This window comes from Anopheles stephensi, chromosome X (assembly GCF_013141755.1).
Source record: "Anopheles stephensi strain Indian chromosome X, UCI_ANSTEP_V1.0, whole genome shotgun sequence".
NCBI lineage: Eukaryota > Metazoa > Arthropoda > Insecta > Diptera > Culicidae > Anopheles > Anopheles stephensi.
In genome coordinates, this window is record NC_050201.1 from 3,112,038 (window position 1) to 3,139,342 (window position 27,305).

Genomic DNA, 27,305 nt, shown 5'->3' on the forward strand with positions numbered 1-27,305 from the left:
ATCGGTATGGTGAAGTCACCGGTAGAGGGCAGCACAGCAGCCATGGTACGGCTGGAAACACCGGTCGTCTATTCGGACTTTGTGCGCCCGATCTGTCTGCCCGATATACCGCTGAAGGAAACGATCGATCGGAGCGATAACAACGTGACACCGACACCACACGCCGAAAAGTACTCCACCAGCAAGGGTGGCAAACTGAGCGGCCGTAAGTTGAAGGAGTACCGGCAGTACTTCGAGATGCCGGGCGATGATGAGCTGGTGACCGATGAGTACGGCGATCTGAACGAGGCAGCCAAGTACGTGAATCAGTACAGTGCCGACTTTACTGACGAGCAGTATCACATCCCGAAGGCTGAGGCAGCTGTGGCAGGAACGCACGGCCGGACGACCGTATCTACCGTGCCTGGAAGTGTGCCGGCTGGACCAGCGGCCTATCCACTGCCGGCCAACTCTCCGCAGACGAACAACTACATCTCAGCACTGAACTACATCAGCTCGGGTGGTGTGGCGAATGTGGGTGCTGGCGGTGTAGGTTTCCAGCAGCCGACCAAGCTCGGCAAGCAGAGCCAGTGGACGAACTGCAATACGCTCGGGTGGTCACGGCAGCGGGATCATCTGCAGCGGGTACAGCTGAAGCTGATCGACATGTCACCGTGCGAGAACATCTCGATCGCCACGGTCAACAGTATGTGTGCGGAGTCGGCCTACCACAAGCAGGACTGCAGTGAGGAGGAGTTTGCCGGCAGTCCGGTCATCTGCTTGCTGCCGAGCGATCGGCGTTGGGCGCTGGTGGGTATCAGCTCCTGGCGCATTGCCTGCGCACCGAATGGGATCGAGCGGCCACGGATGTACGACAAAATCATACCGAACACACCCTGGATCCGGGATACTATCACTGCGACGGTGACGTGAGCACACGAGCACACAGCAATATTACGAGATACACACACAGAGACACATTAGCTAATAGATAGACATGGTATGGTGATAAGGTTCGAAGCGTTGTGCGAAACGTGTTTCACACATCTTTACTGTGACGCACGTCAAACACTGGATAAAAGCGTGTGAGGGTGTGTGCGTGCGCTCGGTATACACTAGCAGACGTACTTTAAGAGCGTTAGTGACCTACGAATAGAAGCAACGTTTAGTAGCGGCAACCGAACGCAAACAGTGTTGCTAAAGGCCATAGAGGACACCGCTTACGATTTTCCCTTCTACGCAAATTTTGCTGCGCTACGCAATACACGTGAGCACCGCTCGTTTAAGATCGTATAACAGATACCGCACCTGCCTATCGGACTCGAAAAATTGGTAGTGTAGAAGAGTTGGTGATCACCACCGATCGATCGGCTAGCCTAACGTAGCGCGTTTCGGGGCCGCTCCCGAGCTGACACTTTTTAGATAGTTTATGTGTGCAGAGTGTAAATTAACGCCTACTGGCGTGTGGCGAAGTGCGCGCTTTGCTATATAAATACTTGTCGCCCAGCGAACGACCAAAGCAAGTTTTAGTGACCGGAACGAGATCTATGCGATGTGTACATTTCAGCGAACGCACTCTAACCACAGCTCGTCAGCGCGTTTTGACGTGAAATTTGGTTTATTAGTTTTTGTTTTGTTTTGTTTTACTCCACTTTACCTACTAACGTCTTCATAATCCTAGATAAGTGAAGAATCAGCCGAAACCGAGCGCAAGCCAGGGCAAAAAAAAAAACGAACTGTATGTACGAGCGTAGTATTCCATAAGTGTAGAAATTTACTCATACTCATATATTAAGCGAAGAAATAGAAAATTGACAATCGCTTTGCGTGACTAGAGAAAGTTAAAGCCCATACGGCGGATGCATTATTTAAGTTTTGCTCGAGTCGTTCGGTCTTCGGTCATTCGGCGACGTATTGCGCCCAAACCTAGTTGTTTCGGGTTTATTTCTGTTATAATCAAGCATCGTGTAATGGCGGGGCTGCGAACTGTGAGACGAACCTGTTGGCACAATAAATCATCTCTTTATATGCTTGTTAACGGCCTGTGCCTCGCGTCTGCCGGCATGCTGTGTGGCTAGAGCTGTGTAGCTTGTGGAATCCGAAAAATCTGTGAGATGTCATGGAAGATAAGTGGAGCTTACCTATACTATAACCTCCGAAGGTCTCTGCCTACCATTTATATGGCTTTCCTTGACTTGGTTTTACCAATAGCTGGATATTCAAATTCTGAGTGCGCGGTGACGGTCTGGATGGCATTAACTCATATAGATTTTATCAAAGTTAATTCATTTCTACAACTTCCAATACTAGAGTTCTTACCTGGAGAGCGAATTCAAAAACATTGATTATCCAAAACGACACGCACAATAATGAGTTCCCGGAGCTCAAGAGACAGAGCCATCACTCATTGCGTGCTGTAGCCCTTGGCGTCCTTCAACCAGTAATGGCAGTAACTCAGCAACCCTTTCCCTCGGTCGACAGTACACGCCGTAACTCACGATTGAGAACTGTCGGCGTTATCTCGCCACCACATCAGCTTGGCTGCTTATAACAGTTAGAATAGTTTGTGTTGATGTTATGAATAAAAAAGTGCTCGCTTATCAACCGTCGCCTTTTTGCCGTCGTTTCGACTCGGCATCGTACATCAATATTTAAAATTCAATATTTGTATCCGACCATCTGGTCAAAGCCGATAAAGCGATGGCAAGCAATAAAGATACGGATATAGGGACGGAAATGTTTGAACATGAGCAGGTTGCCGATACAGGGTTTCCTAAAGGAGAACTAATGTTAGAATTGGATATTATTTTCTTCGATATATCTTCGACCATCTTGCAACTGCCATATTTGAAAAATTTCCTACACTTTGGTCGAATAATCTTGCTAGCGTAAAGTGATTGGCCACCACGTGGACTATTAGATTGCTTACAAATTGAGAGCTTGAAGTTCATCGCAACACAGGCTTGTTTACAGCTTTACCGTAAATTGTATTACATTCGGCTACATAGTAACGACATGCACGGCCGGGCGGTCGCTTACACTAGTGTGCGTTGCGCATATTTCATCTTTGAAACGCCATTTTCAAAACAGAGAGTTAGGAGAGCAGTCGTCTGACAGATTTCGTTAAATTTTTGTGAGTTAAAGCAAGGAAGGGGAAAAAATCAATGCCGGCATCTGGGCACAGTCGTCGACAACAAGCGCTACCCCTGCCAGTGGCTTGCAGTTGGTCAACAATAACGTTTGTTTTGGGTTTTTATTTGTTAAGTTTGTTTTGCTACTATAATATTCAATAGGTAAGTGAAGTGTTAGAATCGTTTTTCTGTTTCTCTCTCTCTCTCGCTTCTTAACCCCTTCGAACAACGTGCGTGTGGGAATCTTTTTTGCGTAGTAGGCGACGCCAGCCGATACATGTGCTTTTTCGACGCGAAGGCTATTAGGTTGCAAGTGACGTTACAAGACACTATAGCGTGGTTAGCGTGAGGAACTGTCCCTCTGCTTTTTATGATAGAAGCAGGTGGCATAAACTCATCTTCTCCAGCTTCAACATCACTCGTGCACATCAATTCAACCGATCATCTATCAACAAGTAAACGGCCTTGAATATGGTCCGCACCAAACATCCTCGTGCCATGCTATGTATACCGGGGGATGGGTTTATGGGCTGCCTAACGCAACATGTGCTACAATATTGCGCTTTAGAATCTTGATAATGTGATAGCGAGGCATAAAGCGGTTCGGGATGCCACTTGAGCCTTTTTCAAGGTATTAGAAATCTTGGCTAGAAAAACTAGCCCGGTGCTCGTTGAAGTGTGGGAGAAACCTTACGAAGCCATTTTGTGGTGCGTCAACGGGGACTTTCATTTAATAGCACGAGGTATAGAAAAATTGAGTTATTGGTTGTAGTTAGCGTCCGATTCGACTTCGAGATTCAACACATCGTGGTAGATGCGGTCGGCCTACACATAGGAACAGTGCGTGTGATACGAACAACAACAAGATCTAAAAGTTGCGTGCGTGATAGGATAACTGTGTGAGTGCATGAGAATGATAGATTGGTCCAAACATTAGGCCGCTAAACGAAAATTTGGGCGCACACACACACACACTGCTTGCTATCGCTGTACAATGTAGAGAGTATCGCTTCCTAAATTCTAAACGCAGCTGGATAGGCGCCACCATACAACACATACACACGCACGCACTGCACAAACAAAAAGCCAGTAAGGTCGTAACCTGTTCTAGCCCCTGCTTGAGACATTCTTCTTCAGCACACTAGCGCGTGATAGAAGGTCCGGAAAGATGATCTAGTTCTGCTTTTTTTTTTTTGCTGTCGTTGTCCCTCTCTACTGCAGTTGAAGTAAGAAAGTTTGTTGTTCAACCGGTCATCTGCAAGAGGCGCTAGTTTGAGGTTAGAGTGAGCCCAGGCAACACGTGCGTGCATAGACCGACCGGCTTTGAAGTGCGTTAAGGTGTTCGGATCTTGATTTTTTTCTTCGGTGTTATCATGTGTGGATACCGGTTGAAGTTGTACACTGAGCTAACATGTATCGTTTCCTTGCAGAAATCACATCATGGGACCGAAAGACGATGGTACGAAGGATTTACCGCTGGAAAGAAGGATGCTGGACCCGGTTGAATATAGACCGGTAACGGCTTCGCTGGTGCTGGAGGATGGTACCATCATGCATGGGCATAAGTTCGGTGCGGATGGTGGTGCGGTTGGCGAGGTCGTATTCCAGACCGGTATGGTAGGCTACCCGGAGTCGATGACTGATCCGTCCTACCACGGGCAGATACTAGTGCTGACGTACCCGCTGATCGGGAACTATGGTATCCCGGATGCGGATCTGGACGATTGTGGGCTCATGCGGCACTTTGAGTCGAACAATCGGATCTGGTCGGCAGCGCTGGTGGTGAGCGAAATCTGCGAGGAACCGTCGCACTGGCGCAGCAAGCTGACACTATCGAACTGGATGGCGAAGCATGGTGTGCCGGGCATTAGCGGGATCGATACGCGTGCGTTGACGAAGAAGATACGCGAGAATGGTACCATTCTGGGTAAGTTAGTTGTACGGATTAATCTTCCCAAGTGGAGCAAAGGAACGGTTTTCACTGTACGGGGTACAATTTGTTTGTAGGTAAGATCGTGCCGGGACGCGTAACATCGATTGCCGGGCTGAATTTTAGCAATCAAAACCTGCGAAATCTGGTGGCGGAGGTATCGTTGGCCCAACCGCGCACCTACAACGAATCGGGCTCGCCGAGAATTTTGGCGATCGATTGCGGGCTGAAGCTGAATCAGGTGCGTTGCTTCGTGAGTCGGGGTGCCCGGTTGGATGTGGTACCGTGGAATGCACGGCCGAACCCGGACGAATACGATGGGCTGTTTCTTTCGAACGGACCGGGCGATCCGGAGATGTGTCGCGAGGTGGTGGACAATCTGCGTACGTTGCTGGCGATGAAGACACCGAAACCGATCTTCGGTATCTGTCTCGGGCATCAGATCCTGTCGACGGCGGCCGGATGTCGTACGTTTAAGATGCGGTATGGTAATCGGGGACATAATTTGCCCTGTATGCATCTCGGCACGAGACGGTGCTATATGACATCTCAGAACCATGGATTTGCGGTGGATTCGAGTGAGATGCCAGCAGGGTGGGAGGAGCTGTTTACGAACCTGAACGATGGTACGAACGAGGGCATTGTGCATACGAGCAAGCCATACTTTAGCGTCCAGTTCCACCCGGAACATACGGCCGGACCGGACGATTTGGAGGTGCTGTTCGATGTGTTCCTGGAGGTGGTGCGAGAGTACAAGCGAGATGCGAAGAAGGCGCACGTGTCGGTGAAGGACAGTTTAAACGAGCGGCTACGATACGTACCACCGGTACCGATTGATCTGGAGCGTCCGAAGAAGGTGCTCATTTTGGGCTCGGGTGGACTATCGATCGGGCAGGCAGGCGAGTTCGATTATTCGGGATCGCAAGCGATCAAAGCGCTGAAGGAGGAACGCATCCAGACGGTGCTGATTAATCCCAACATTGCGACGGTACAAACCTCAAAGGGTCTAGCGGATAAGGTGTACTTTTTGCCCCTGACTCGTTACTACGTCGAAAAGGTAATCAAGGCGGAGCGACCCGGTGGTGTGCTGCTTACGTTCGGTGGACAAACGGCACTAAACGTTGGCGTTGAGATGGAACGGGCCGGTGTGTTTAGCCGGTACGGGGTAAAGATTATGGGCACACCAATCACGTCGATCATCGAGACGGAGGATCGGAAGTTGTTTGCTGAGCGTGTGGAAGAAATAGGCGAAAAGGTAGCACCATCGGCGGCGGTGTACTCGATCCAGGAGGCACTGGATGCGGCGGAAGTGATCGGCTATCCGGTGATGGCACGAGCTGCCTTCTCGCTCGGTGGTTTAGGGTCGGGCTTCGCGAGCAATGCTGAGGAGCTCAAGGCACTGGCCAGTCAGGCATTGGCCCACTCGAACCAGCTCATCATCGACAAGTCGCTAAAGGGCTGGAAGGAGGTAGAGTATGAGGTGGTACGGGACGCGTACGACAACTGCATTACCGTGTGTAACATGGAGAACGTCGACCCGCTCGGTATCCATACGGGCGAAAGCATTGTGGTGGCACCGTCCCAGACCCTCTCCAACCGGGAGTACAACTTGCTGCGCTCGACAGCGATTCGCGTCATACGGCACTTTGGTGTGGTGGGTGAGTGTAACATCCAGTACGCGCTGAATCCGGAATCGGAGGAGTACTACATCATCGAGGTGAATGCGCGTCTATCGAGAAGCTCGGCACTGGCTAGCAAAGCTACCGGATATCCGTTGGCGTATGTGGCGGCAAAGTTGGCGCTGGCGATACCGCTGCCGGACATCCGTAACTCTGTGACGGGTGTTACGACGGCCTGTTTTGAACCAAGTCTCGATTACTGCGTGGTGAAGATGCCTCGCTGGGATTTGGCCAAGTTTGCGCGTGTTAGCAAAAACATTGGCAGCTCGATGAAGAGTGTCGGTGAGGTGATGGCGATCGGGCGTACGTTTGAGGAAGCGTTCCAGAAGGCATTGCGCATGGTGGACAGTGTGAATGGGTTCGATCCATACCTGAAGCCGGTGAACGAACAGGAGCTGGAGCAACCGACGGACAAGCGTATGTTTGTGTTGGCGGCTGCCCTGAAGGCTGGCTACACCGTGGAGCAGATCTACGACCTGACCAAGATTGACCGTTGGTTCCTGCGCAAGCTAAAGGGTATCATCGACTTTACCGTTCAGCTGGAGAAGCTTGAGCACGGTTGCATGCCCGAAGCGGCAATGCTGCGGGAAGCAAAGCGACTCGGGTTTTCCGATCGCATGATTGCACAGTGCGTTAAAAGTACCGAGCTGGCAGTACGCATGCAACGCAAAGAGCACGGTGTGGTGCCTTACGTTAAGCAGATCGATACGGTGGCGGGCGAGTGGCCTGCCTCGACAAACTATCTCTACCTAACGTACAGTGCCACCGAGAATGATGTTGATTTCCCGGGCCAGTACACGATGGTGATTGGGTCCGGTGTGTACCGAATTGGCAGCTCGGTCGAGTTCGATTGGTGTGCGGTCGGGTGTCTGAAGGAGTTGCGCCGACTGAACCACAAAACCATCATGGTAAACTACAACCCGGAAACGGTCAGCACGGACTACGATATGTGCGATCGGTTGTACTTTGAGGAAATTTCGTTTGAGGTCGTTATGGATATTTACGATGCGGAGCAACCTACCGGGATCATTCTCTCGATGGGTGGCCAGCTGCCGAATAACATCGCGATGGATCTGCACCGTCAGCAGGCACGCATACTCGGCACGTCGCCCGAGTCGGTTGATAGCGCCGAAAATCGGTTCAAATTTTCGCGCAAACTCGACCGGAAGGGCATACTGCAGCCACGCTGGAAGGAGCTGACAAATCTGGAATCGGCAATTGAGTTTTGTGAGGAAGTCGGCTATCCGTGTCTGGTGCGTCCGTCTTACGTGCTGTCCGGTGCGGCAATGAACGTTGCCTACTCGAACCAGGACCTAAAGACGTACCTAAAGCACGCATCGGACGTGAGCAAAGAGCATCCGGTAGTGATCTCGAAGTTTCTGGTCGAGGCAAAGGAAATCGATGTGGATGCGGTCGCCGCGGACGGTGTGATTCTTTGCATGGCCGTATCCGAACACGTGGAAAATGCTGGAGTTCACTCGGGTGATGCGACACTCGTGACACCTCCCCAAGACATCAACCGGGAAACGTTGGAGCGTATCAAGGAGATCGCACGTGACATTGCCGATCTGCTGGATGTGTCCGGACCGTTCAACATGCAGCTGATTGCGAAAAACAACGAGCTGAAGGTGATCGAGTGTAATGTACGCGTGTCACGTTCGTTCCCGTTCGTCTCGAAGACGCTTGACTTTGATTTCGTTGCGCTGGCTACCAGAGTCATTGTGGGCCATACGGATATTGAGCCGGTGGAAGTGATGTACGGTCGTGGGTTGGTCGGTGTGAAGGTACCACAGTTTAGCTTCTCCCGGTTGGCAGGAGCTGATGTGATGTTGGGAGTCGAGATGGCTTCCACCGGAGAGGTTGCCTGCTTCGGCGAGAATCGCTACGAAGCGTACCTGAAGGCGATGATGTCGACCGGGTTCCAGATACCGAAAAAGTCTATCCTGCTCAGTATTGGAAGTTACAAGGTAAAGTCCGCGGATGGAGAATTGAGGTTAGATTGTCCTTACTTACCCTATACTTCGGTTTACAGCACAAAATGGAACTGTTACCCTCGATACGCATCCTGGAGAAGATGGGCTACAAGCTGTACGCTTCCATGGGAACGGGAGACTTTTACACCGAGCATGGTGTGGCGGTGAGTAGTAGTGGTAGTACTTCAGCGAAATGCATGTATTTTATCAAATGGACGCTATTTACACATGACGCGCAGTTGCTTAATACATATTGCCGGTAACCGTATCGGTTAAAGCGGGGGTCGATAAGTATTGTAGAGGTTCGTTTATGGTAGTAGTAGCATCAGGCCGTTCTCTATTACAAGCAGTTTACGTTTACGATAAGATTTTGATTTGCTTTCGCGAAGCAGATGTCTGCCAAACGCAGCCATTAGGCATCAGCGGCTCCCTGTCACAGTTCCCGGTACCATTTATCACAGAAAGGGGTGTTCCTAACCTTCATTGGGTGCTAACTCTCTCGCTCTCTCCCTAACGCTCCTTATATCTCCTGGTAACTATCGGTAGCCCTGTCTCGGCGCGACCGTCACGTTCCCCAATAGCCGAGAGATGTCGTCGATGTCGTCGGACGAACGACGCGGCCCGTTGGATCGCCGTGGGCCGCCCTGTGACTTTGGTGCGTGAATCTGAACACTAATCTGCTGCTGATGTTGCTGCTGCTGCGACGGCATTCGCCTTAACCCGCCAGCGGGCTGTGACGAGCGCGGTCGGGACGTGCGCCGTTGGCCACGTCCGGTGCCCAACTCCTTCCGCTCGATATCTTCCCACTCATCGTCGTCGTCATCGTCGTCCTCGTCGTCTTCGTTGTCGGGCGAAAAGAAGCGTGGCTGTTGCTGTTGCTGCTTCTGCTGCTGCTGCTGCTGTCGTTTTCCACCGGCTGACGGTTGGCGAACATTGGTGTACGTGGTGCGTTTACTGTTTTGACGGGCGACCGACACCTTCCGGCTGACGATCGGACGCTGTTCGTTGGTGCTGGTACGCTTCGGTAGTGCCGGCCGGTCGGCACCCTTCGCATTAGCCTTGGCCAGCTCTTGCCGAAGCCCGTATATCTGGTTAAGGAACTGTCGGGCCTCTTCGATGCCCTCGTCATCGGCGAGTAGATTGCAGAGTCGCTCGGCCTGGCGTAGATATATCAACGCCTGGTTGAGCGTTCGAAAGCCACAGGACACCCGGGCCATCTCGATGAAGTGCTCCACGAACAGCCCGTAGATCAGCTGCCGACGTAGGTTCTCCATGTGTTTGAGGGGCAGAAACTGAAAGTTGAAGACAAACTACTCGAATCAACGATCTTCTAGCTGTGCTCAGAATATGCATAGGAACTTGTTGGTGGCGTTGCACCCACGCAATACTACATGCCCTTCTTCCTTACTTACCGTCAAATCGATCGATTCAACTGACTGGCGACGTTCCGGTTGGACCGCTCGTTCCTTCTTGAGCTGTTCCGCCACCAGGAACCGTACGATGCGCGTCCTCTTGCGACGTGATTCAACCTCCTGTTGGTTGTAGTACGCCATCGAACCGACCGCAATCTCCCGCTCGTTCGCATCGTTCTCGTCCGAGTCTTCCGCGGCCAGGTTCTCGTCCTCGTCGCGCAACATCGGATTGACGATCTTGAGCGGGTTGTCTATCACCAGGAACGAGTAAAGTCGCTTTATGCGTATCTTCGGATAGAACGTTAACCGGGCACTTGGTAGCTTCAGATTACGCAGTGCGATCAGCATATGCATGACCGGGTTTTCCGTGATGCGAAAGATGCGCTTGTGAAGCTCCACCAGTACCCGTTCCGGGACGTTCTCGAACAGGTTCCGGCTTGGCAGAAAGTAATCGGGCAGTGTGTGCGTCTTGATGCGATCGAGCAGTGCGTTTAGAAAGCGCAACAGTGCCTCCCCGAGATAGTCTTCCGGCCAGGCAGCGTAGTTGGTTTCACACTGCCAGAACAGATGAGCTCGCAGGTGTTCCATACCGAACATGCTCATGCCGGGCGTCAGGTTCGGCTCGACGAACGTTTTCAGCAGCAGCACCGTGATCATGTAGATCTTGATCTGCGTCCCGGTGAGGCAGCTTTCCAGGTAACGTTCCGCCTCGGGAAAGACAATCTTCCACTCGAGCTGCCGGTACCGGTTCTGGCCCTGTTTCGGTGCGTATCCGATCGGTATGACGTGACAGCCGAACGATTTAACCTTCTGGATCATTGGTTGCGTCGGCCACTGGAACTTTTGGCGCGTCAGTGGATTGATCTTAACGTCACGCTTACGATGCACCCATTCGATGGCTTCCCGTGGCCAAGGGCACAGGATCGCGGGTATGATCTCCCACTGGCCACTGTACACGACCGCACCCTTCCACGTAGCGTTGCGAAGATCCTCCGCAGGAATGTCCAACTCGGAGGCGAGCGTATCTTGGAACAGGTTCACGAAGTACGCCAGGAAGCCCTTTGAGTTGAGATATTGCCTCCGCTCGGTCGTGTACTCCGGATTGCTGTGATGATGATGCAGGTGATTCGTCTTACCACCACCCTGCCTACTACTGCCACCCGCACCACCGTTCGCCTTTACGAGGTACAGCGAGCTAAGCTTGTCCGTCCCTTCCGACTCGTCGTCACTGTAGTAGCCTTCGTTCACCTCGATCGGACAGCTTATCGTCGTGATGCAGTAGTCCGGCAGGACCGTCGTACTGACTGGCGCTTCATCACCACCGGCCGATCGCATCACGCTCAACGGTTGATGCGTGTTGATCGCCGTAATGTACGCATAGTCATACTCACTGCTGGGCGGAGAGGTAGAACTGGTCGAGGTTGAAGGTACGCCAGCGTTTGCCAGCATCAGCTGCGGTTGCTTCTTACCATAAACTCCATTCCCCACCTTCGGATACTTCACCATGATGCTGTCGCGGTACTTGAGCTTGGTGAAGCGATTACCTTCCCGACCATTCTCTTCATCATCATCCTCATCGCCATCATCATCATCCTCATCGTCGTCCTCCTCATCCTCGAGAGTATCACTTTCACTGAGACTGTTCACCTTCGACATGCCGTTCGCCGAGACGAGCTTCTGGCTTAGTCCACTCGGGCCCGGTTCCGCGCCGTAGGACATGATCCGCTGGGCGGCCGACATCCTGTCGAGCGTGGGCGGATTGTTGGGCTTAATAAACTCGACACTCTTCAGCTTGATGTAACCGTGGTGACAGTTGGTCCGGCGCTTTCGCACCGCACCGTCGCTCGTCTGCTTCAGCTTGTCATCGAGCGCGTCCTCGATCTCGAGCTTGTAGATGGGCGCATCGGTAAGGATACTGTAGACGGAGCTATCGCCAGGGTTCGTGATTTCGATGTTGTCATGCACGACGTAGCAGGTCTGCGTATGGAGAGGTAGTAGTCGATTTTTGTGCAGCCCGTGTCTGTGGTACGAAATGTAAGGTTTCAAAGAATTCTATTGGTGAGATGTCCGGTGAGAGCCACACGACGCTAACTTACTTTGCATAGAACTTTACACGCATGTCCACCGCTTCCAGTAGACGGTCGGGCAGGATGACAGTTTTGCAGTGGCGTGACGTCTTGCCGTTACGACGATTTTCCTCGTTACGATTCCGTTCGACCGTTTCCCACATTTCCCTGCAACGAGAAGATCACAAAAGTCCCCAATGAATGGTCGTGAGAGATGCAGATATATTACGGCAGAAGGTATCGATTTGGGGCGATCGCATCACCAGACCCATGACGTCATAAATACTTTTCAAATGCGCTGGACGGTTCCAGCAGACAGGACAGGATGGTACACGGTGATGCACTCGCCCGATAACGTCGACTGACAATCAGTCACCGTCCCATCAGTGCCGGACTCTATCAATCACTCAGACCACCCGTGTGGTGCTGGCATTAATTAGTTGAGAAGATTCGCTTTTGATTCATTGTAATCGTCTAGTTGTTGATGGCTCGCTTTGCATGTCACGCGTGTCAGGTTGTTTTAGACGAACCCATCGGCACCTGGTGCAATCGGGTGTTCGTGAAACGTCATTCTTGAGCAAAAGATAACGCAGGTAAAGTCGCGTTTGCAAGGCGCCAGTTAGAATAGGTTTTACGCTCCCGGCTCGTTATCTCGCCATTCAGCTCTCACATTCCAGATGGCCCCTCGTATTCTGACTGGTTCTGAGGGCTTCAATGGTTCCCACACGCAACCTAATGCAATGTCGTACGACACACATTAGCGTGTTGCTTCGATGAAGAATATGACGGATATTGCGCTCAATGGCGTGTTTTTAGACCAACTTTAAACTACGAACAATTGGTCAATGAAACAACTATCGGCAAACCTGTTGAAAATAGCATTGTTGCGTTGGGAGTTTACCTTTTTTCTACGACGTGGAATACTCCCTAGCACGAAAACGCCTATTGTAATTCCCCGGTATTCTAGCCACTAGAATCATAGTACATAGCCTATAGCCGATTACTGTGTCATGGCTATGTACAGACGACTTTCAACATCCGCACGACATCACAACATCTGATGGGCGATAAACCGGAACCGGTACGGAGGCGGCATGCCGGGGTATCGGTGTCGTGTGCCCGAAGTGTCGAACCAGCCGACCAGCACACCAATCAACCGTGCTCACTTTAATGTTGCCGGGTTTCGTCGGCAAGTACTTCCGCCAAAAAACCGAAACCTCGGCAATGGCGGTACACCGAACGAATGGTTGTAAACATCTGGAGCTGTCAGTAATACGTGATATCACGGGAACTGATTTATGTGGCAGCGGCTCTTCCACCGAGCTCAGACTGACAGGTGGCGTACGGACGATGACTCACGCAACATTGCTCAGTGTCGCGTGTGCGACGGTGAATTCATTCAGGAATTCAGGCAGAAGTTGGAGGCTCCGGAGGATCCCGAAACACCTCAATGCATGACCTGGTCAACGTGCTGTTGGCCGTACGAATCCTTCCTTCAGTGCGCGAAAACATGTGTTGAGCCCCCGGTGGGGCTTCAAGCCGTTTCTTATCAGGTCAAACATGTTGCACGGCTCTTGAAAGTCCCGACATCCGATAATGTTCAATTTGTAACGAAACAATCGAACGATCGGAGTCGTTACAATTACACCACTATCTGTCAACTATCTGCCAGCAAGGGTGGATTACTCGGTGGATTACTTGACCGCGGTACAGTGTCCAAATTGGACACGACCTATCGGTTGAAGTGCTCTGTTTGCTGCTTCTTGGTGCAAACCTCGCCTAACCTGAGCATCGACCAGTTCAAGAGGCCCTCTCAAGAAATAGGGGTTCCTAAGCATAGTCCGGGTCGCGTAGTATAGGTAGGTACGATGTATCGGCCAGCAGGGCACGTACATCTTGTGTTATCAATTAGAATAAGTGACCCAACGGTGGTGACATCACGGTCAAGCAATCATCTCACAGGTGAGAGAGACCACATCGCACACATCGAGCACGAACAAGGTGGATGTTCAGAGTGTCCCGAACGGTTCGAATAGCAGCGCTGTACTCTAGCTCCCGAGTGGTCTGCAGAACGGTTGCTTATCAACTTCACTACCAGTGAGTGAGCGAGATCTGCTGATTCTCCACAAAAAAAAGAAGATATTTTGGTAATTGGTTTGCTAGTGGTCGCGACATCACTAGTGTCGGGACATTGCGTGGACTGAACCAACTGGACGGTCAAGCGCATCGCCCTCTCGCATGCGCCATTTCACGACCTTCAGGCTTCCGGTGCCGAGTGAGACAGTTGTGTTAGCGAGAGGGCGCTCGGTTTGGGGTCGGCGAATTCGAATGGAATGTTGCTGCCGTTACTTGTCGATGATTCTGCTGCTGCGCATTCTTGACGCGTATGCAATGCCATTACCATAGAGATAAGCACCACGGTACGGTACACGAGATGAAACGCGATACTCGATACGCACACCCGAGACGTAGCACGCGAGCTGACCACGGCAGGGCGACGAAAATCGACCTGTTGGCAGTTGACGCCGCCTCCACGTCCGGATATACGAAGGATCAAGGCGAGGATTTTTGGTTGAAAGGTGTTAAAAGGAGCGTTGGTAGGTTGGTTGCTAGAATTGGTTGCTCGTATAGCTACAGTTTCTCGGGTGGAAGGTGTAAAACATTTGGAAAAACAAATGGTCTAGAAGGGTCCTCGACCTGGACCTAACATTACCTTTCAAAGTTGCCGAAAAACTGGACACCGAGCACTAGCTGGTTGAGCACGAAGATATCACTGTTGAAGGCGAGCTGGTGCTGCATCCGCCGTTTCGCTTCCGAATCGTAATCACTTTCCTCCAGCTTGGCCTTGGACTTGCGCACGATCGGTGGCGGTTCCGTGTCGCGCAGCTCGTCCAGCTTCGACTTCCGCTGCTTCTTCCCGCCCGCACTGCTGCTCTTCCGTGCCGATTTCTTCTTCTTCTTCTGCTGCTTTTTGGCCTCCTTTTCGGCGCGCTGGCGTGCCTTCAGGGCACGCCGTTCCTGTTCCCGCCGTTCCTGGGTCAGCTCGCGGGTCGTTTGTTCGCGCCGCTGCTTCCGGACCATTTCCGCCTCCCACGGATTATTGCCGCCCGGTTGCTCCTTCGACTGCGAACGGCCCATGGTGGTGTTGGTGGTGGTGGTGGCGGCGGGGAGGAGCACAGGCTTTGGTTACCACATGGCAAAGAGCTCTGGGTCAGCTGGAGGTAGCGATCTCTGACAGCAGCGAACTGACACTCCACAAACTGGTGCGCGTCGGCACCGAAAACCGCCCGAACGGAAGAAACTGCAGCGTACGAAACACGATAAGACTTGGGTACCTTTCCCAAACACTGCGGTAGAACGCGGCAGCCTCTAGAAAGGGGCGAACGAACGCGGGCTTACGACACGGCCGCACGACACTATCCACAACAGCACACGCGAGAGTCCAAGGTAAAACTGAAGAGGCCGTCGGGTACTGAATACGTGGTGACCGTACCCGACTCTGATCTGAATGCGTGAATGCCTTCTTCCTGTTCCGAGCAGGTAGACGCCGCATGGGAGCGCGCTCGTGTTATCAGCGCCCGCAACACACCAGACCCGGCCGACGTTCCCCGTTTGTGCCGGTGGTGGTGAGTCTGCGTACGCATAAGAGCACGAGAGAAATTTGTTTGTCTCCTTATCGACCGGAGCAGATAGCACCCACTCGACTGTGGGGTCCCTCGCTGTCTCTCTTACTCGCCCTCGCCGGGACGCCTGCCAACGTCAGGTCGAAGTCACTTTTATTTTCAACAAATGTCTCCAACACTCCCGTGGAGCAGTGCCTGGGCGTTCGTGCTCTTCGTGCACTAGCTGGAGGACCTGATCGGGAACATCCCGGGTTCGGATAGCGGCACTTCAACGCGCACACACCCGAACCTACGCTCAGATCGCTCTACGTGTATGCATCCTCAGTACGCCAGATTGTTTGTTTTGTGATTCCGCCCCATATACCCCGGGGCAGGGTACTGCTGCCAATTTAATTACGGTGATTGGACCGCAACGTCAGAGTGTGTTCGGGCCAGGTTTCCGTGCAGCCGAGGCAGGTGACCCAACACCCTACATTGTCAATGAAGATGATTGTGCGGGCCGATTGCACGGCTCGATAAGCGTGGTGAGTGGTCCAGCGATTGTCCAGCGGGACCAGTTCCGCATGCGGCACTTAAGAAAATTGATTCCACGGGATTAGACATTTGGGCGAGTGATGCCGCGAAGAACTGCCGGGCAAAACAATTCTGCCGTGCCCTCCTCCATGACATGTACCGGGAAGCCTTTAATACCTGGAACACGTTGAACAACATCAGTAGAGTACATCGGGGTTTTTCTGTCTTCTGCCGCTACTCAGCAGCCGACCCGTGTCCGCACATCATAGCGCGCCTTGAGAGGATGTCTTATTATTGGAGAAAAGCATGCGGATCGTTAGCAATCCGGTTGAAGAGCAATATGATATTGGCACGTGCGCGTGTCTTCCAGTTTTATTGCGGAAGTACTTCCCTTCAGAGTCCTATTAACCCTTAATGCTCGATTGAACTACACTGTTCTGACTGCAACGCTTTCCTACAATTCTACACCAGGTCGAGAGTGTCCAGTGGACGTTTGATTCGCTCGCAGCTGAAGACAATGGCAATGGGGCCGGTAGTGAGCTGCGCCATTTGGCAGAATATTTGGCCAACAAGCAGTTCGATCTGGTCATCAACCCACCGATGAGCGGAGGCGGTGCACGTCGTGTGTCCTGCTTCATGACACACGGCTACCGTACCCGGCGACTCGCCGTCGACTACTCTATCCCGCTCGTGACGGATGTAAAGTGTGCGAAGTTACTCGTAGCGGCAATGCAACGCATCGGTGGAGCTCCACCAATGAAGACGCACATCGACTGTATGTCCTCACGGTTGATGGTGAAGCTGCCCGGCTTTATCGATGTACATGTGCATCTGCGAGAGCCGGGTGCTCCGCATAAGGAAACGTTCGCCACCGGTACGGCAGCTGCTCTGGCCGGAGGAATAACGATGGTACTGGCGATGCCCAACACCCAACCAGCTATAGTCGACCGAGGTGCGTTCCAGCAGGCGTTGGAGATCGCCCAGAAAGGTGCACGGTGTGACTACGCCCTGTACGTTGGGGCGTCTTCTACCAACTTTGGAACCGTACACGAACTAGCCTCGCAGGCGGCTGGTCTGAAGCTGTACCTCAACGAAACCTTCACGACTCTACGATTGCCTGGGATGTCCGAGTGGCAAGCACATCTTTCCAGCTGGCCCAAGAGGGCCCCGTTGTGTGTGCACGCCGAGCGACAAACAATGGCGGCTGTTTTGCTGCTAGCTTCACTAACCGATCGCCCTATTCACGTGTGTCATGTGGCACGCAAAGAAGAGATATTGCTGATCAAGGCCGCGAAGGAGCGTGGTCTGAAGGTAACCTGTGAGGTGTGTCCTCATCATCTCTTCCTGTCGACGGCCGATCTCGACCGGATCGGAGCAGGGCGGGGAGAGGTACGGCCGGTGTTGTGCAGCCCGGAAGATCAGCAAGCGCTCTGGGATAATCTGGACGTGGTGGATGTGTTTGCAACGGATCACGCACCACACTCACGGGAGGAGAAGGAATCGGATCATCCACCGCCTGGATTCCCGGGCTTGGAGACGATTCTCCCGCTGCTGCTGACAGCTGTCACAGAGGGCCGGCTCACGATGGATGAACTGGTGAACAAGTTCCACACGAATCCGAGACGCATCTTCAATCTTCCGGAGCAACCGAACACGTACGTCGAGATCGATCTGAGCGAGGAGTGGATCATACCGGACCGTCCCCAACATTCCAAGGCCCACTGGACGCCGTTCGCCGGCATGCGTGTGAAGGGTTGCGTACATCGCGTTGTACTGCGCGGCGAGACAGCGTACGTCGATGGGTTGGTACTGGTGAACCCGGGATATGGACAGAACGTGCGTGAATGGCACGGTGGCAAGCCACCGTTGGTTGGTGCCGCTTCCATCGAACGGATCGATGTGCTGAACAACTCGATCGGGTCTGGATCGGCTGTTGGACTGCGGACGACAGATCTTGAACCTGATCTGCAAACCAACGAAGCATTCTTCCAGCTTCTTTCACCGGACGGTTCCAATGCTCACGTTAAGCAGCTCGGTGTGCACTTTGCCGGAGAGCAGGCAGCTCTTCGTCCTGCTTCTCCACTACCACCCAGGATACGGTGTGATTCGACCGGGAATCAATCGGTGCTTGGGAAGCTTGAACCACTCACCATACAGACCGGAACACACGGAGCACTTCGCGAGCGTCAGTTGGCTGGTCGGCATGTCCTCACGGTGGATATGTTCACCAAGGAACATCTGAACGAAATCTTCCATCTGGCGCAAACGATGAAGACACGGGTCGCGAAGGATCGTCTGCTGGATGATCTGTTACGTGGAAAGGTGATGGCGTCCATCTTCTATGAGGCGAGCACGCGTACTAGCTGCAGCTTTGCGGCGGCAATGCAACGTCTCGGAGGTCGTGTTGTGCACGTGGACGAAACATCCTCGTCGGCCAAGAAGGGCGAAACGCTCGAGGATAGCATCCAAGTGATTGCTGGCTATGCGGATGTGGTGGTGCTGCGCCATCCACTACCAGGAGCAGTTACGGTAGGTTTGATGAGCACGAGTCTCTGAGCACGCAGGTCTAAATGAGGTCTCTTCCGTATTTTCAGCGTGCCGCTCAGCATTGCCGAAAACCACTGATCAACGCGGGCGATGGTGTTGGAGAGCATCCGACACAGGCCCTGCTGGACATATTTACCATACGCGAGGAGATTGGTAAGGTGAACGGACTTACGATCACGATGGTCGGTGATCTGAAGCATGGACGTACGGTACATTCGCTGGCCCGGCTGCTCACGATGTACAGCGTGAACTTGCGTTACGTTTGTCCGCCGGGGCTTGAAATGCCTGACCACATCAGGGAGTACGTGGACAAGAAGGGTATTTCGCAGCGTCACTTTGACTCGCTCGAGTCGGCCATCGTCGATACGGATGTGCTGTATATGACCCGCATCCAGCGCGAGCGCTTCGAGAGTGAGCAGGAATACGAAAAGGTCAGATATGCTTTCCAGCAAAGATTCTCTTCTACTACTCCTCTGTCAGGTTCTCTCTTATATATATCTCAATACTGTTTCCAATTAATTTCTCTTACAGTGTTGTGGCCAGCTGATCCTAACGCCCCAGATTATGACGATGGCCAAGCGTCGCATGATCGTTATGCATCCGCTGCCGCGCGTGTTCGAGATCAGTGTGGAGATCGATAGTGATCCCCGGGCCGCCTACTTCCGGCAGGCCGAATATGGAATGTACGTACGCATGGCACTGCTGGCGATGGTGCTGGGACGCAGCTGAAAACTGACGCTACACAAATTGAACCCGCTGCCCGTAGAATGTCAGTTCTGGAAGCGTTTATTCCAATACGCAGTATCTTTACATTGGAGAGGTGGGCTACTATATCTATACACGAACCTACCACACGATCCTAACGCGTGGCTAATCCTAAATGCGAAACTAATCCTAAACATGGTGATGGAGCAAACGTCCGTAGTGATACCTAGCGTTCCGCGCATTACTGCCGTGTGCATGGGGTACGCCAACTGTTTTGCCTATAGCTATGAATATCTGTCAATGGTTTATACCAATAAAAACGACCCCTTTTCGTGTGCGGGAGGTGTTGACTACGATAAAGAAATAGACTGCTAGAGAGTTTGATAAGTAGAAAGTATCGCCTTATGTCCAGCATGTAGGGATAATCCTGTTTTTGTCGGGTGGCATGAGACACCCAAACCATCACATACGAGTAGTAACTACATCCACTAGCTCGAAATCGTTCGCAAACGTTACGCAGCGTGGTGGAGGCGTTGGATGCTTCTGGACATCTGCTTCCGCCGGTTTCGTCCTTCCGGTAGCTGAGATGTTCGCAGGTGTACTATCCTGTTGAGGGTCTTTCGTTTGGGAACTGTTTTTTTTTGGAAGACAGAATAGGACGTTAATAGCTGGACAGTAGAGTCACCTAGGTTCGTATGCTTCTTACCTTCGCTCACGCCGTGTTATGAAGGCGATCAGTGTGAGGAGAATGATGAGTGCCACTAGTACTCCGAGTCCAACGGCGGCCAGTGTCATGTTTGGGTGGGCCTCTCCATCCATCGATACCATCGGAACTGTTGATTGGGTAAATGAGAAAAAATGGGAAATTAATAACCATCTAATCCAACCAGCAGGAATTCTATTTATCCAACTCTAATCCCAGATTCACTAGCCACCCATCGCAACTCACAATTAAATGTCCCCCCCTGTCACACGATTAATGAATCGGCCATTATGTCAATTACAAGCACAGATTATCATCATTACGCACCGTACGCGAAGGACTGCTGTCGCCACGGTTATTCGTAACATATGGGAGCTGTCCTACAAGTTACCGTTGGCGTGTGGCGCCTCGGAACGTAATAAAGACACCATTATACGGACTCGAGTCGCCTAACACGCCTGCAGTAATGCCTCGCCGTAATAATTATCGCCATAAGTTTGTGCGCGTCGCGTTCGGCTTCCAGCCGTGTGTTCTGATGTGACACGGGTGAACAAGTGCCAACCCGACGCGAAAGCTGCTGGCGACAAGCAGTCTACCATGAGGGGAACGTTCTCGAACTTTGGACAGTTGGAATCTCTCCGTGTGTGTGTGTGGATTTCACAACATTGCCACACGAGAGAGGGGGGCAAAAACCGGATAAGGTTTACCCTATCCTATCTTCCTGGTGATGGTTAAGGTGTGTAGAAACTGGTAATAGATACGGTTGGCTATTCCTGCCCATGTACGGCACAAAACTGGAACCATCTCGGCATCTGCCATGCAGCTTCCCATGCATGCGGGTCACAGAGAATCCAATGGTCGGACAACATTTTTTGGCACGATCGAGAGCATCACAGGACCAGTTCTTGGATTTGGACGAGTTAGCCCACGCACGCGGACCTAACGCTGGCAGCCGCATTCGGAACATGATCCGAATCTCAGGTAAGTACACCAACGAAAACAAATATTTAAAAAAAAAACACACCAACATGCGTGCAGAGCTACTACAACTCTGTCCGATCGGGTGGTTCACAGTGCATTAAGCGCAAAAAGACCTTGTCGCTTGAGGTGCGGGTTTCCCACATCGGGCTCCGTCACTCGCTCTCTTCAGACTAACAGGCTTGCGTGTCGTAATGACAGCGGACCTGCTTACCAACAGTAGGAAGCCACATTCGCCACTTAGGGACGCCCCAGGGCCGTACAGGTGCTCTATCGTAATGCCGATCCGGACGACATTTGAGGTTTTTGCGCTTTGGCGTGATTCGTTTTTGTGTCTTGCTTCATTTTATTCTCCTGTGTGTCTGTCAAGCTTTCTGACAGAATCCTTACGAATTCTGTGTGGTCTTGCAAGTGGACAGGTTTACGCTAGGCAGAAAAAAAACCCTTCCCCAAAAGGAAATTAATCTCCTGGAAAAGGTTGCACCGGCTCAACGATGACGATCCAACCGTGCGTGAAGCTGCATCCATGCACCAGTCTTCAGCATTGATTGATGGCAATCCTTGGCAAACCTTGGACGCCGTGTGGAGTGCGGTGGCAGCACGGCAACGCCCCGTGTCCGATTTGCATGTGCCTTTCGCACGGGTTCCGCCGTGCGCCTACGAAGCATTCAGCGAGTCATTAACGTGGACAAACAGAAAACCACACACGTAGGGTGGCGCAGTAATGGTTTTGAGATACATATGAAGGACATATCGCTGACTGATGGACGAGATTCGTAAATCCGTCCCTGCCTTCCACCGGAAGGGTGATGTGTGGGGAGTGGGGGGAGGGGAAGGGTTTTGAGTGGGCCTGCTGTCACTGACCGCAACTCAAGCTCTGGGACCACGTACAGCGGGTACCACGCAGGGCCCGGGGGTTTGTTTTGATCGGCCATTTTAAGGTCTCTCGATCGGTGGTGCGAATTTATCATCCTTAGGCGGGCAAACATCCTTGAGCGGGTGGTGAACCGGTTGCCCGGTTTTGGAAGTCGCTACCGTTGGTGTCCAGCGGGGTTCAAGGTTTTAAGCCGCCGCAAGACCGTCTGTGCGACCGGGGTACTCTAGGGTCTAGGTGCGCTATTAGGAACCTGACAACTTCATTAGGAGTCCCCCCGAGGTACCATTAGGTGTCCGACGCTCAAACATTGATCCGATCCGATTAAGATCTACAGATAGTGTTGCACGATGAGTGGCAGGGCATACTGTTGAGCGTCACGCACTACACCCCCCGTGGGGTAGTGTAGCCCTAACTCGGAAGGTGTTGCCAACTGCAGCTAACGATGCTACCCCGTGTATCAGCAATCGCGTCGAGGCCATTAACGAGCCGCGCGTTGCGTTGTGTGCGTAAGCGTTCGAATTGGGATATTCGCCGCGCTAACCCGGGAACAGCTCGTCGTCAAGTGCATCTCGGCTTCTTGTGCGGTTAATCTGGCCGGCGAGATTTCACCACCGACGGCAATCATCGTGTTAAGCGCCATCCAGAAGGCGTCCCCAATTTGGACGCCCTTCCCGGCATCCCACAAACTCCCCCTCCCAATCACGCCGGGAACGTTCGTTCGAGTTGGATGAATTCCAAAAATGTTGGAATCTTCTCGAACACCATTCAAAGGCCGTTTCGAGAACATTATGTTCGAGGTCTGGAGGAGGCCTGCCAGTTTTGGAGCAGGTTTGTGTGAGCGAGCTCTCGGTGTGTGTGTGTGTTTTTTTTATCCTCAGTTTTATGCGCAATTTTTACTATGACGCACCACTGTTAGAGGCTTAGCTAACTCTTGATTCCACTTCCCATGAACCCCCAACCGGCTCGCCCCCTCCCCCCCCCCTCCCCCCCTCGCCGTCATAAGTATCCGGACGAGCCGCATCAGAGCAAACGCATGCGAATTCGATTAGTTGATTTATAAGTCACGGTGTGCCGTACGTAACTGTACGTTTCGGACCGCTCCAGGGGGGGGGTGTACGGGGTACGAATCGGGATGCGCTCCAGACGTCATGTTCCGGAACCGCGTGCTAGCTAAATGTGCCATTGTTCATTCGTCATCCAGACGCTGGCGCAAAAATACACACAGCCGGTGTACCAGATGGTCGGCAGATGATAAATCCCCTACGCCTCGTACATCAACCCTTTTCCTGCCAGCCCCGCAACGGTTCGATGCGAATTACTGAGCGCCACGAACCGTCGTTCGTTTTCGGATGCAGCCCGGGATCGTTCCGGGATGATTATCGGTCTCTGGACGTTTCTCGATAACGATCGGGGATGTGATAACTCGCCTAGAACAAACCATATCCACTCCGAAAACACGTGACCGACACCGTGTCGCCGAAAGCGAAGTCGTATTTCGTGATGCGATCAGTTTTTTTTTGCCCACCTCCTCCCTCTCCCTCTCTCTATCTGTCCGATCGTTCAAGTAGTTGGAAAATAGTGGGTGGGTGTAGAGTCCCCGGTACACTATGGTATCAGGTGCACGAGCATCGCAACCTGCCTATTAAAGCTCTGCCGGTATTGTTGTTGTGCTACGATCATGCTCACTGTTAACGCAATGCAAACAAACTAACAATTTGATCGTGCTCGGGGGCATGAGTACCGTTTTTGATGCGAATTAAGTGTGATGAAGTTGGTCCAATTAAATGGTTTGATCGCGGCATCACGACTTGTGGCAGGAGGATTCATCCAACGAAGATTCTGGAGTAGAGTTTTCAAAATACAGAAGAGTCTTTAAAAGTTGAAGTTGAAGTTCAGGCTGTGGGAAGATATCCTTGACACAGAGATAACAAGATGTTTTTTTCCAAGAAGCGAAACAGGTGCTATATATAAGGCAATAAGGAAGACTCTAGATTAAACTTTGGAAATGTAGAGTGTTGAAGGTGAGGCAGGAGAGTTAGCAGAGGGCATCCTTGACACAGAGATAACGCTTCAAAGCGCGAAAGTGGTATACTGGCCACTCAGCAAATCCTCCAAAGTTTGAAGATATCACACGCAAGACTTGAAGATCGGTAGAGACTCCAAACCCCCCCCCCCCCCCCCACCCATGAACTCGATCCGAGTTGAAATTTTTGTTGAAGCCAATGATCTCGGACTCACCCTCCCGCTCTTTCGCTTCGTCTAGTGGAATTGAATGTAGCTATTACATGCATGATATCTCGAACCCCCCCCCCCCCGCCCCTCCCCTGTTGCTTATACACCGTGCATTGATTGCGCTAGGTACCGTGTCTCTCATCATTATCAGTTCGTAATCTCCCACACCGCCGGATTGCGGAGGAGTTGCGGCTGAGCTCTCGAAATCCAAACAAAACCGGTCAAATTTGCAAACCTGGTTGAACGGTTCTTTTTTTTGTACCAGGTTGCTTCTTCTTCTTATGCCACACATAGTCATTAGGTGATTTGTGGTGGAACAGAGAAGAAAAAAAAAACCGTTCCATTTGAATCACCAGTGGAACAATGGAAGGTTTTTGTTGTATGCACGTCACTCCTGCCAGCTGACTCAAATACGCGCGTGGTGAAATTGGTAGTTCGGTAGACTGTCACAGCTGATGAGCAGCTAGTGGTTACGCTAAACAGCTGGGGCTTATTGAGAGGGCGCTTGTTTGCGCTGGAAAATCCCTCCTCAGTTCCTGTTTGCTAAGTTGAGATAACATCTGGAAAACCAATATCCAAGGGTGAGAATTTACATCTTATCTTATCACCTACACCGAGGAACTCCTCCACTGCTCAGAACTTAGAACGCACTTAGATGGGTAATTCCAAACTCCGGACGACAAGATGCCTCGTAAATCACCTTAATGTCAAAGGAAACAAAACACAAATCAATTAATCACATTGACAGCTACAGCTGATGATGAGCTATTTAAGGCAAGCCTCTAATCAAAACGCAGATGCTTTACAAACCGTTCCTGGCTGATTTACATTCCCCCCCCAGACCTGCGTACTGTTTTGACGTTCAGCTGTATCTTTAAAATAATATAATTAGATCATTCCGCTTAACTCCGCAGCGCAAAACAATGCTAGGCGAAAGGGTATCCGTTCGAACAGCGCCATGATAATGACATTCTTGGAGGGGTTCGAACAGCGCGGAAAACAACAATACCCAACATTCTAGCCGTCTGCCTTCCATGGGCCCCGTCGCCCTCGGATCAGCTGGTTGGCCTTTTACTATCGCCCGTAGCACGTCAGTCACCTGGGGCAGCTGGAGGGCCTGCCTGTTCGTGCAACAACAAGAAGACCCTGGTAGAATAATGGTAGGTATCTCGGCCGGCCCGGAGGTAGACATATTTGCACGTTCTAGCGCGTTTGATAATGATAATTATTCTCTCGCGGCCTACCGCACTGCCTGGTCGCGTTTTTTTTGCGTGCCCGTGCGGTACATCACTTTCACCGGCAACGTGAGGCACGCGAGCAGAATGACACCATCTGAGTCTGGCCGTTCAGACCGCAATCGGCTCGTTCGCATCGGTGTATCGGTTGATCGGCGGAAAAATTAGGAGGGAAACCTTCTCGCTCTGTTTGCGTCACCTCGCGCTCGCGCAGGCAAGGTCGCTTTCACCTGTAAGTGCGCGCGACTCAATGGTATTGTCATTAGACGCGGGCCACTTACCTTCGCTCTCACGCCCGATCAGCTTGGCGGTGTAGGCCTGCATCGTGTTCTGGTCCGATTCGGTCATCTCCGGCAGCTCTAGCGCGTTGGGCTCCATCACGCACACCCGCAGTCCTCGGAATATCCCGAGCGAGGATACGCGCACTTCCTACCGGAGGTCACTAACCGACCACACACTCGCGAAGTGTATATCCCTCCGCTTCCACCTGAAGGTGAACGAGTTTTGTTGGAGCGGGAGTCAGTGTTCCGAGATTCTGAGCCCGTAACCGACAGGTACGATGACTTCCCAGCGATACGATTTCGGGGATTTATTAACGGTGAACCGTTGTCAAGGTTCTCACTGCTGCGGGGGAAATCCTATCGAACGATGTCTCACCCCCGACGTGTACTCTTGGAAGCGTCCGATCTCTCTCTGTAGGGTTGTGATCCTGTCTGCTTGGTCTGTACCAACCAGGTCAAAAACAAAGCCAAACGTTTTGTTGTTCCTTTCTTCCTCAGAGGTTATTGTTTTACTTAACTCTCTCGGTACACGTTTTGTTTTGATAAACACACACACACACACACACAACACTGTCCGCGCACACCGCCAAAAAGGCCCAACGTATCAGGGTCGTGGCCGTACAGTGAATGGGAGAAAGAATTCGCTAATAATAGAAACTGTCCACTGGCCACCAGAAGGCGGCTGAATCTCGGTCTCGGTGGCGTACCGTTTTTGCGTAGTTTTGGCGCGTCGTTGCGTTTTGTTGACGGTAACACACGTCTCTGCTGAACTCGTTTACTTCACCAGAGGCGAGGGTGGATTTTACTTTGACTTAAAATGAGTTAAAAGAGTGATCGTGGTTAGGTGTTGATTGCACGACGACGGTACGACGTTGTTGATTGTAGTTTGGTTCGGGGATACAGCTCTCCACAGAAAGAAAGCACACACGTCCACGAGATTTGTGACGAGATATTGGAGGAACGGTAACACTACAGCACGTACCGAGTTCACTTGATAGAGCTCCACCTTCTCAAACAGAGATAGTGTTCCTGGTGGTAGAGTCCTGAGGACCTACTTGTAACTAGCTGCGTCTTACCACTTAGGGTAGTAACGGTAGCTCCCGATCAGCTTCGTAGCGTATTTTGCACTCGCCTTGAACGGTTGTGGTACGATCGCGAACGCCACACGATCAGCATCCGGTGCAGTCTGTTGGTCGACTGAGACGTTGATCGGTGCGTTGCCGGCTGAAATATGGGCTGTGCACGCCGTCCTTCTCCAACGCTGTACGCCGCTCCGCTCAGGCGCCGTGATGCGGTTTTGTGCTCTCGTGCCGGTGCGCGTCCCAATCGGACCGCACCGTCTGTCCTGGGATGTGTTGCTGCTGTAGCGCGCTTTCACCCGCTCATTCTGACAGATCTGGAGTAAACGAGGGAAGGAGAGGGTGGAGGGCAGGAGGGAAGG

The 27,305-nt window shown here is 52.0% G+C and overlaps 4 protein-coding genes across 15 annotated transcripts in view; 2 read left to right on the forward strand and 2 right to left on the reverse strand.

Moving 5' to 3' along the window:
- Positions 1 to 2,017, forward strand: part of LOC118504055 — a 34,118-nt gene extending 32,101 nt beyond the window's left edge. For all 3 annotated transcript variants that reach the window (XM_036038090.1, XM_036038096.1, XM_036038105.1), the window contains one exon: positions 1 to 2,017. In XM_036038090.1, the coding sequence (XP_035893983.1) occupies positions 1 to 912 (912 nt within the window). In that variant the 3' untranslated portion in view covers positions 913 to 2,017.
- Positions 971 to 19,918, forward strand: LOC118504021 (CAD protein). 8 transcript variants are annotated; one of them, XM_036038047.1, is made up of 7 exons: positions 971 to 1,246; positions 4,541 to 5,037; positions 5,118 to 8,686; positions 8,752 to 8,856; positions 16,778 to 18,835; positions 18,901 to 19,284; positions 19,385 to 19,918. In XM_036038047.1, exons 2-7 carry the CDS (start codon positions 4,551 to 4,553, stop codon positions 19,580 to 19,582), a joined length of 6,801 nt encoding a protein of 2,266 aa, XP_035893940.1. In that variant the 5' UTR covers positions 971 to 1,246; positions 4,541 to 4,550; the 3' UTR covers positions 19,583 to 19,918. The 8 variants fall into 8 exon arrangements, with proteins under 8 accessions (XP_035893940.1, XP_035893887.1, XP_035893932.1 ...); XM_036037994.1 differs by lacking the exon at positions 971 to 1,246 and adding an exon at positions 3,019 to 3,272; XM_036038039.1 differs by lacking the exon at positions 971 to 1,246 and adding an exon at positions 3,594 to 3,615.
- On the reverse strand, positions 8,871 to 15,838 carry LOC118504069. 3 transcript variants are annotated; one of them, XM_036038119.1, is made up of 4 exons: positions 14,884 to 15,838; positions 12,201 to 12,338; positions 10,105 to 12,124; positions 8,871 to 10,002 (listed from the first exon to the last, which is right to left on the reverse strand). In XM_036038119.1, the coding sequence occupies exons 1-4, from the start codon at positions 15,306 to 15,308 to the stop codon at positions 9,229 to 9,231; spliced, it is 3,357 nt and encodes a 1,118-aa protein (XP_035894012.1). In that variant the 5' UTR covers positions 15,309 to 15,838; the 3' UTR covers positions 8,871 to 9,228. The 3 variants fall into 3 exon arrangements, with proteins under 3 accessions (XP_035894012.1, XP_035894022.1, XP_035894032.1); XM_036038129.1 differs by having other exon boundaries at positions 8,871 to 9,984; positions 14,884 to 15,837; XM_036038139.1 differs by lacking the exon at positions 14,884 to 15,838 and adding an exon at positions 12,457 to 12,719.
- On the reverse strand, positions 19,622 to 27,257 carry LOC118504178. The gene is made up of 3 exons (XM_036038334.1): positions 25,865 to 27,257; positions 20,265 to 20,391; positions 19,622 to 20,189 (listed from the first exon to the last, which is right to left on the reverse strand). The coding sequence occupies exons 1-3, from the start codon at positions 25,959 to 25,961 to the stop codon at positions 20,021 to 20,023; spliced, it is 393 nt and encodes a 130-aa protein (XP_035894227.1). The 5' UTR covers positions 25,962 to 27,257; the 3' UTR covers positions 19,622 to 20,020.
- Between the last annotated feature and the right edge of the window lie 48 nt (positions 27,258 to 27,305).